General features: G+C 42.8%; 1 protein-coding gene across 2 annotated transcripts in view; it reads left to right on the top strand.

The window, feature by feature from the left end:
• The window catches only part of Snupn (snurportin 1), a 28685-nt gene extending 19008 nt beyond the window's left edge, over positions 1-9677 (top strand). For both annotated transcript variants that reach the window (XM_031345026.1, XM_031345025.1), the window contains exons 6-9: positions 2019-2116; positions 4739-4816; positions 7381-7461; positions 9130-9677. In XM_031345026.1, coding sequence (XP_031200886.1) covers positions 2019-2116; positions 4739-4816; positions 7381-7461; positions 9130-9444 — 572 coding nt within the window. In that variant the 3' untranslated portion in view covers positions 9445-9677. The remainder of the gene's footprint in view (positions 1-2018; positions 2117-4738; positions 4817-7380; positions 7462-9129) is intronic.
• Positions 9678-9821: the final 144 nt, after the last annotated feature.

Raw genomic sequence — 9821 nt, 5'->3', positions numbered from 1 at the left:
GAGGCAGGCGGATTTCTGAGTTCGAGGCCAGCCTGGTCTACAGAGTGAGTTCCAGGACAGCAGGGCTATTCAGAGAAACCCTGTCATGAAAAACAAACAAACAAAAAAAGAGCTGTTATTGATTTTGATAGTTTCAGCCAGCTCCTGTTGTTGTTTGCTCCCGTTATTCTCCAAGGAGACCACATCCACATTCCTAAGTCTTGTGCCTTAGGAGACAGGGAGGCAGGCACTCTCCTGAGGCATCGCCAGCAGAACAGTGCCAGAACTTTGCTGTGTGCATGAGCACCGCAGACTTTGGCTAGTCATTTTTTTTTTTTAAAGGTTTATTTATTTTATTATATGTAAGTACACTGTAGCTGTCTTCAGACACCCCAGAAGAGGGGGTCAGATCTCATTACGGATGGTTTCAAGCCACCATGTGGTTGCTGGGATTTGAACTCAGGACCTTCGGAAGAGCAGTCCGTGCTCTTACCCGCTGAGCCATCTCGCCAGCCCCTTGGCTAGTCATTTTAATGATCCACTTTCCAGGCAATCTCTCTTTAAAGTCAAGTCTCCTCAGTTGCATGATACATGCAACCCTGTGAGTCCCACTAGGCAGTACGTCTTTGAATCATGCCTTACACAATGACAAGCAGTCTTTTCCTTAAAGGTCCCTGAGATAATGTCAAGTGTAATGGCATAGTGAGCTGTGTCTGGGGATTCCCAGACTGATTCCCTTCCTCCTTTATTTTCCTTGGCTACCTTGGCCTCAATAAACAGACTAATGAGGACTAAATAATGTATTCTTGGTTGGTTTGAGTGGAACTGGTCAAGCTGAACCCCAAACCCTGTTCTAGTCTCTATTGCTCAGGCTTGTTGACGATTTTTCCTGTGTTCCTTAAGTAGTAAGGCTAATCTTTTTTTTTTTTTTTTTTTTTTTTTTTTTTTTTTTTTTTTTTTTTTTTTTTTTGAGACAGAGTTTCATATAGAGGTCAGGTTGGTCATATAGCTAAGGATGACTTTGCATTCCTTATCCTCTTGCCTCAGTTTACCAAGGTAGGTGGCACTGTGGCCTGCCTCCTTTACTCTGGCTTTCTCTTTCTGGAACTGCTGTCAGTGTATGTTGTATAACTTAGCTCTTGACTCTTTCTGTGGTCATCTTATCTGTTTCCTTAAAGAAAGTAACAGCTTATACTTGATATCCCTATATTGCACAGCACTTACAATAAGAAGGTAAGGAATACTTGGAGGACAGTCACTCAGAAGGGTAGTGCCGGCTTAGGCAACAGAGCGAAAAACTTTCACACATATATAAAATAAAAATAGCCTAGACTGATAGCAGATGCTTGTGATCCCATCATTCCATAAGTTAAGCACAGTAGGATTGCCTTAAGTTTGAGGCTAGCCTGGGCTACAAAGTGAGGTCTTGTTTCAAATCAAAGCAACAAAGCAGCAGGTTTGATGGCACCTACCTATAATCTTAGCACTTGGAAGAGAGAAGCAAGATCAGGAGGAGTTCAAAGTCATCTTCATCTTCAAATACATACTGAGTTTTTGTTTTGTTTTGTTTTGTTTTATTTTGTTTTCGAGACAGGGTTTCTCTGTGTAGCCCTGGCTGTCCTGGAACTCACTCTGTAGACCAGGCTGGCCTCGAACTCAGAAATCCACCTGCCTCTGCCTCCTAAGTGCTGGGATTAAAGGTGTGCGCCACCACCGCCCGGCCTACATACGGAGTTTTAAGCCAGTTTGTCTTAAAAGAAAAAAAAAAGCAAAACTAAAATCAGAGCTTCTTTTAAAGTAAATAAAAGAATGTCCCAACTTGTTTAGAATCCCATTTGTCTAAAGTGCTGTCTTGATCTCTCATACTCTCTTACCTTATAGCATCCTTAAATTATGCCAGGTGGCTACAGAGGGCTATGTAGAGTGCTCTCCTTGATGAATCCCTCATGCTTAGCACTGACGGTTGTCCTAAGCCCTGGGGACTGATGGACCCCTGTGGAAGCTGAGTTCTATGTTGACTTTCTTCCTTGTATCTGTAGACTATACCATTCTGGATTGCATTTACAGTGAGGTGAACCAGACATACTATGTTTTGGATGTGATGTGCTGGCGGGGACATCCTTTTTATGACTGTCAGGTAAGGATTGATAATGTCCTCTTGTCTTTCCTGTCTTCTTTCCTCCCGGGAAGGTGGTTCAGCTTGTGGGTTTGGTACGTGACCAACTTCTTGTTCTGTACAGGATGTGGTAATCAAGAATACTATCTAATGCTCCCTGCATCTCATCTTTGAGGGTGTTTGAATTAGCTTCATTTTAAAAATAGATATGAGAAACTAGGAAAATATAAGAGTTCTTTTTTTTTTTTTGGTTTTGTATGTGTATGTGTTTGAGATTGGGTTTCTCTGTGTTCTGTGTAGCCCTGGCTGTGTTGGAACTCGATTTGTAGACCAGGCTGGCTTTGAACTCAAAGATCTGCCTGCCTCTACCTCCCAGATGCTGGAATTAAAGGCATATGCCACCACTACTCAGCTAATATGAGAGTTCCTAAGGAAAAAGAAACAGCAGAGGTATAGGCTGGGCTGTTAGCTGTTGTGGCCCCCCTCCCTTCTCTCCAGAGAATGGGAAGATTGTTGCAGGGATGATTGAAGGGTAAGAAGTGTGCCATTTTATGCAGACAGCACCATTAAAAAAAGACTCCTGTACTCTCCTCCACCCACCACATCCTGACCCTGAAAATGCCAGGTCATTCTTGGTATGAAACAAAGTCTCTAATCTCAAAGCTTGCTTTAGGAAGAGATAACAGGCATGGACCACTATTCCTAGCTCAGATTGACTCCTCTCTTTTGCTCTCTCTCTTCCCTCTCTCTCTCCCTCTCCGTCTCCCTCTCCCTCTTCCTCTCCCTCTCCCTCTCCTTCTTTTGAGACAAGATCTCACTATGTAATCTAGGCTGGCCTCAGAGATGTACCTGCCTGCCTCCTTAGTGCTGGGATCAAAAGTGTGCACCACCACACCTGGATAGACTGCTAGACTGCTTCTTTCTATAGCTATACCCTATGATGGATTTCAGGAAATGCCAGCTAGTAATGATTCTGTCTGTCTGTCTGTCTGTCTGTCATTTTTGAGACAAGGACTCACTCTGTATTTCAGGCTAGCCTCAACCCTACCATCCTCCTCATGTCTTAGTCTCCCAAGAGGTTGGGATTACAGATTTTTGTAATTGTTCCTGGTATGTTTCCTTTACTTTTGTTAAAGGATATTCACCATATATATTTGCAACTTGCAGATTGGGTAATTAAAATCTCATGGACAGCTATACTCTAAGGAAAAGTACCAATTCAGTGGCGGCAGCTTATGCCCATGGAAGCCCCTTTGTTTCAGACTGATGCTAGAGTAATGTCCTGAGTCTCAAGCCTAGACTGAGCTACATGACAGACCTTCCCTGTCTCGGCAAAGCAAGGGGCTGAGGATGCAGCTCAGGTGGACGAATGCTTGCCTACTGCACACAAAAGCTTGGCGCTTAGTCCTAGGCACCTCATGAACTGATCCATTCCTATAGGCTGTGTAGAGGATCAGAAGTTCATCTCTGCTATTTAGCAAGTCTGAGGCCAGCCTGAGCTATACTAAATCCTCTTTCAACAAAAACAAAGAAGAAAAGGAAAAGAAAACTACTTTTATTGTTTCAAATTTCCAGAAGCAAAGTAAAAAAACAAAGTGTCTCATAGCTATAGAAGGGTACGCATCAATAATTTAGAGAATCAGTTCTTAGGAACAGATTCAGCTGTGTAGTGTTTTTTATAGCCATATTAAATGAAGCAAGGGAGTTGGTATAGTGTGCTTTGGAGTGGAGGAGTTGTAGTTCACACAGTATTTACTTTGTTCACCCAGGCTAGTGGCTTCACTTTTCTGATTCCAGGCACCCCAGCTAGTAAAATAGCAATAATGATAACATAGCTCCTATAGGGTGCTTGAAGTTACTATTTATTTATTCATGTATTTGTTTGTTTATTTATTTATTTTTTGAGACAGGGTTTTTCAGTGTAGCCATGACTGTTCTAGAACTCTTTCTGTAGACCAGGCTAGCCTAAAACTGACAGATATTCACCTGCCTCTGCCTCCTGAGTGCTGGGACTAAAGTCCTGTGACACCACCATCCACCTATTTGTTTGTTTGTTTGTTTGTTTAAAGACAGTGGCAGCACATGACTTTAATCCCAGCAACATGAGAGGCAGAGAGAGGCCAAAGGATATCTTTTAGGTGAGGGTTTTTTCTTCCAAGTGTGGAATCTAAAAATCTAATTTAGGTTATCAGGTTTATATGGCAAGTATTTTTAGCTACTGATACATCTTACCATCTAAGACACACACACACACACACACACACATGCGCGCGTACAAGTACACGTGCACACATGTGCAGTTGTGCCTTTAAAATCTTGAAAGACTTGATAAACTATGGTTATAAATGGAAATGGAGATAGCAACAGCAGGGCTTAGGTCTTTAAAGATTTATTTATTTATTATATGTAAATACACTGTAATTGTCTTCAGACACCCCAGAAGAGGGCATCAGAACTCATTATGGATGGTTGTGAGCCACCATGTGGTTGCTGGGATTTGAACTCAGGACCTTCAGGAAGAGCAGTCAGTGTTCTTAACCACTGAGCCATCTCTCCAGCCCCAGGGCTTAGGTCTTTATAAATCAATGGTATTAGAATGAGCATAAAAGTTTGAAATGAACATTTTTATCTTTTCTGTGGCAGACTGATTTCCGATTCTACTGGATGCATTCAAAGTTACCAGAAGAAGAAGGACTTGGAGAGAATACCAAGATTAATCCTGTAAGGCTGTTGGTACAATTAGAGTTATTTTGTGTTGTGATTGATTGTTCTTTAGATGAGGTTTCATATGGCCCAAGCTGATTTGAACCTGGCTATGTAGCTATGGCCCTGGATTCCTGATCTGCTGCCTCAGCTTCCCAAGTGTTGAAATTACAGGCATAAACTACAATTCCTTTCCTTTTCTCCTTTCTTTCTTTCTCCCTCTCTGTCTGTCTCTCTCTCTCTCCCTTCCTTTCTTTCTATCTAAAGGTTTATTTATTTATTTTACGTATGTGAGTACACTGTCACTCTCTTCAGACACACCAGAAGAGGTTGTGATCCCATTACAGATGGTTGTGAGCCACCATGTGGTTGCTGGGAATTGAACTCAGGACCTCTGGAAGAGCAGTCAGTGCTCTTAACCACAGAGCCATTTCTCTAGCCCCCTTCTTTTCTCCCTTCCTTCCTTCCTGTCTTTTTCTTTTCCTTTTTTTCTTTTTTTGGTTTTTTGAGACAGAGTTTCTCTATATAGCCCTGGCTGTCCTGAAACTCACTCTGTAGACCAGGCCAGTGTCAAACTCACAGAGATCTGCCTACCTCTGACTCCTGAGTGCTGGGACTTAAGGTGTGCACCACCATGCCTGGCCCAAAATTACTTTATAAGTTTATGTATAAAGATAATTTGCCTGCCTATATGTCTTTACCACTTGAGTGCCTGGTGCTCACAGAGATCAAACGAAGGCATCAGATCTCCTCAAACTGGTTGGGAACCACCTTGTGGATACTAGGAATTAAAGTCAGGTCCTCTGGAAGAGTAGCCAGTGCTCTTAACCACTGAGCCATCTCTCTAGCTCCAGAGCTACTACTATTGATTGATGAGATTATCTTTTGAGGCAGCATATTATAATGGTAAGACAATGAGTTTAATAATTACCCAGATTTGAATTTTGTTTATGGGTTTAATAATTACTAGTGTAAGGACTGGAAGTGTGACTCAGTGTACAGAACTTGTTTAGCATGTGTAAAGTCCTAGGTTCAATCCCTAGCACCATTAAAAATAATAATGTAATTACTTGGATAATAGCCTCACTTGCTATTTTTTTATTTGCAAATGGCACTAATAAGCTAGGAGAGGTAATATATACTTGTAATCATAGCACACAGGAGGCTGAGGAAGCAGGAGTTCAAGATTGAAATTAGCCTAGACAACATAGTAATAGCGTGAGATACCATCTCTAAAAGTAAAGGATAATATCAAGAGTTTCTATAAGAAACATATAAATGCATGCAGCTCCTCACAGCTTTATCCTTGTGGTAAGACACTTAGTAAATGATGCCTGATATAAAATGCTCTGTGTCTGTGTGTGTGTGTGTGTGTGTGTGTGTGTAGGAGGAGAAGGAGGAGGAGGAGGAAGAAGAGGAAGAAGAAGAGGAAGAGGAGTAGTAATTGAGCCCAGAGCATCATGCTTGCTTAACACTGAGCTGTATCTATGTTGTGTGACAAAACTTTTCTCAGGGAGACACTATACCCATCTAATCACCCCAGACAGGGAACCCATGGCAGATCAAAGTAAGATATCACTAACATCCAACATGGTGAAGCAGTGGTTCTGTTGGGGTTTCTTAGAAGAATATGGGTGAGGGGTTGCACAGCAGAAATGACTCGAAGACAACTGCATCACCAAAGCCCATTCATCCTAAAGCTTGGGAAACAGCTCACAAGAGCTGGGAAATCTGAGCACCCACAGGTAGCTTAACAGGTTGGAGAATGTCCTTTCCAAGTGACCCTGGTCTAAACAGGTTCCAGGCAGCTGGGGTGGTTTCTGTTTCTTCCAGGCAGTGCCTGGTCTCAAAGCTGCCTTTGCAGCTTTGTTTTGAGTGGGATGTTCAGCTTTATTGCTTACTTTCACCGAGTAGGGCTTAAGTGAATCTGCTTAACCTCAGGGACTTCCTGAAGCTATTTTGAGTTGTGTATCTTCCTGCATAAGGAACTTCCTGCAGGGTGAATGGAATGTTTCAATCTTGAGGAAACTGATATACAATAACCTATTGGAGACAGGGTCTCACTCTGTAGCACAGGCTGGCCTGAGGCTTGCTGGTAAATCAGTCTAGCCTAGATCTCTGTGAGTAGTAACTGGGACTTGGGGAAACATACACTTCTAGGCTTTTTAGAGTCCTGGAAGTGGGGGACCAAGAATTTTTTCCTATTCCCTACCTCTTTTTTTATTTTTTTTTATTTTTTCTTATTTATTTTTTTTATTTTTATTTTTTTTCTTTTTCCTGAGACAGGGTTTCTCTGTATAGCTCTGGCTGTCCTGGAACTCACTCTGTAGACCAGGCTGGCCTCGAACTCAGAAATCCGCCTGCCTCTGCCTCCCAAGTGCTGGGATTAAAGGCGTGCGCCACCACTGCCCGGCTCTACCTCTTTTTTTAAAGATAGGGTTGATAGAGTTGTGAAACTCGGTTATTCCCCTGCCTCAGTTCCCTGAGTATTAGGAAGGAAAATTTACTTGATAAAGCTTTTCAATCATTAGAGCCAGTATCATTTGAAATATACTAACTCTTTGTTCTAATTTATATTTCAGTTTAAGTTTGTGGGGCTAAAGAATTTCCCGTGTACTCCTGAGAGCCTGTGTAAGGTGCTGTCTATGGATTTTCCTTTTGAGGTAATAAAACCATTGTTTATTGCTCTGAATGATTGTAGGATACAAGGAGAATTGGGTACATGCAGTCTTAAAAGAACCTCTGATTTTTCAGTATCTTAGCATAAAGACAGGGCTAAAGATTAATTTTAAGGAAATGATATAACTGCTGTCCTCCAGAGCCTCAATTTTGCATCTACTAAATAAGTCAGACCACCAGAATTTCATAGTCCCCCAGCATCCCCTGAAAAACTGAGGCCTAGAGAAGAGCAAAGATTGTATGACTTGTTTGCCATAAGCACAAGAAATCAGGCTCCTTGTCTGACTGCCATGGCTGGATGTAGCTGGATGGACACATATGGCTGACTGAGCCTCTGGTTCTTTTTCGGTGGAAGCACAGACAGTTCCAAGGATAACAGTGCTCACGAATCAGTGGCATGGTGGTAGGGCCGACTCCTTTATTTTGCCCATACTTGTCATGTATGAAAATCTCCTGTTCCCAGGAACTCCTGAGTCTAAGATAGTCCTTTGTCATCCTCAGAACCTCTCTCTTGACTTTACAAGCAAAGGTTTCTTTGCCCATCATCCCTTTTAAAATTCTGCCTAGTCACAGTCAAGCCTTTGCTTGAAGTGTATTTAATTTTGTAAAGGATAACAGCTTCCTGGATAAGGAAATGGCAAAGACTAAGTTGCTTCATTTCTGGGAGTCAATTAAGAAGGTGGTAAGAACACTGTCTTTATTTATAACCCTTACATCCCAGTGGCAAGAAATGCTTTTTAGGGGTGAGTCACTGAATCACAGAAGAGAAAGTATAGGGCTGTAGGAGGTTTTCCCGTTTAGAAAAACTGAGTTTCCCAGAATATGGCTCCAAACAGTCTGGGGGTGGGGAGTGGGGGTGGGAGTGGTTTGTTAGGCAGCAACAGTAGCTTGGGAAGCAGGGCCTCTGAAAAGAACTGTTCCTGTGCTCAGCCTGGTGCCCTGCTGGGGATGCCTAGACCTCTTGGCTTCATCCCATATGAGGAACTCAGCTTTGCTACTGAGACTTTAGGTAGAGAGTGTCCAGAACGTGGGGGCAGAGGGCATGGACTCAGGTTGAGTTCCTACTTCATACTTTTGTCTTTACGGTATGCTTAGAACTTTGTATGGTGAGAAACAGCATCTCTCAAGTCCCCTGTGCCTGAGTAAGAAAGGAAATCAACGAGTAGGAAAGCATCCTGTCACAGAGTGGGGCGAGTGTATTATTATTAGATCTTTTCTCCCCAACCCTTTCTTCTGTCTGCTTGATCTTGAGATCTTCCCTGCTTCAACCTGCAGAGTCCTGCGGTTACAGATGGATAGCACCTTTCTAGTCCTAGTGCTTTCTTTATTTGAAGAAAATGCATGTGAGATACAAGCAGTCTTTTTTTTTCCACTGGCAGTGGCTCAGAATAAAAAAGGAAAATCGGCTGGACATGGTTGTACCTCCTTTAATCTCAGCACTCAGAAGGCAGGGGCTGGTGGGTCTCTGTGATTTTAAGGCCAGTTTGGTCTACATGGCAGGACAGACAATCTACATAATAAAGAGACCTTGTTTCCCACCTACCCAATAAATAAGTAAATAAATAAATAAGGTCTACAAGAGCTGCCTCTGTATAGCTGTCTTAGAAATATGTGGCCCAAAGTCATTATGATTCCTGATTTCTCTCCTATAGGTAGATGGACTGCTCTTCTATCATAAACAGACCCACTATAGCCCTGGGAGTACTCCTTTGGTGGGCTGGCTGCGCCCCTACATGGTGTCAGATATTCTAGGTGTAGCTGTTCCAGCTGGTCCATTGACCACCAAGCCAGAATATGCTGGGCATCAGCTCCAACAGATTATTGAGCACAAGAGGAGCAAGGAGGACACAAAGGAGAAACTCACGCACAAGGCTTCTGAGAATGGCTTCTATGAGCTGGAGCACCTGTCTACTCCCAAGTTGAGGAGTCCTCCCCAGAGCTCTGAGAGCCTCATGGACAACCCATGAAAGACCGGGGCAGAGGACAGTGAAGACAGCCATAGGTGACCTTACTTTTGAACATGCTTTCCAAACTCACGCTGCCAAAAACAGGCTGCCCTGTCTAGAACGTTGGCTCAGACTGTGGGGTGGGTCTCTTTTGGATGGAGTTGGAGTCCAGGTAAATATGAATGTGAATATCTCTTGCTGTGTTAAGTATATCCTAGGTCCACAGTGTAAATATATGTGATTCTTAAGAAAAAGGTTGCTTGTGGTTATTTGGGTTTAGAAATTTCGTCTACCTTCCCCAACTCCCTAGGCTGCCTATAGCATGACTGTTCAGATCCTGGCCCATTTCACCCCCTTTAGCACTCAGACATTCTGCTGGGTTTCCAGTTGCTGCTATT

The sequence above is a fragment of the Mastomys coucha genome, unplaced genomic scaffold (genome assembly GCF_008632895.1).
Source record: "Mastomys coucha isolate ucsf_1 unplaced genomic scaffold, UCSF_Mcou_1 pScaffold23, whole genome shotgun sequence".
NCBI lineage: Eukaryota > Metazoa > Chordata > Mammalia > Rodentia > Muridae > Mastomys > Mastomys coucha.
This window is presented reverse-complemented; position numbering and strand designations above follow the sequence as displayed.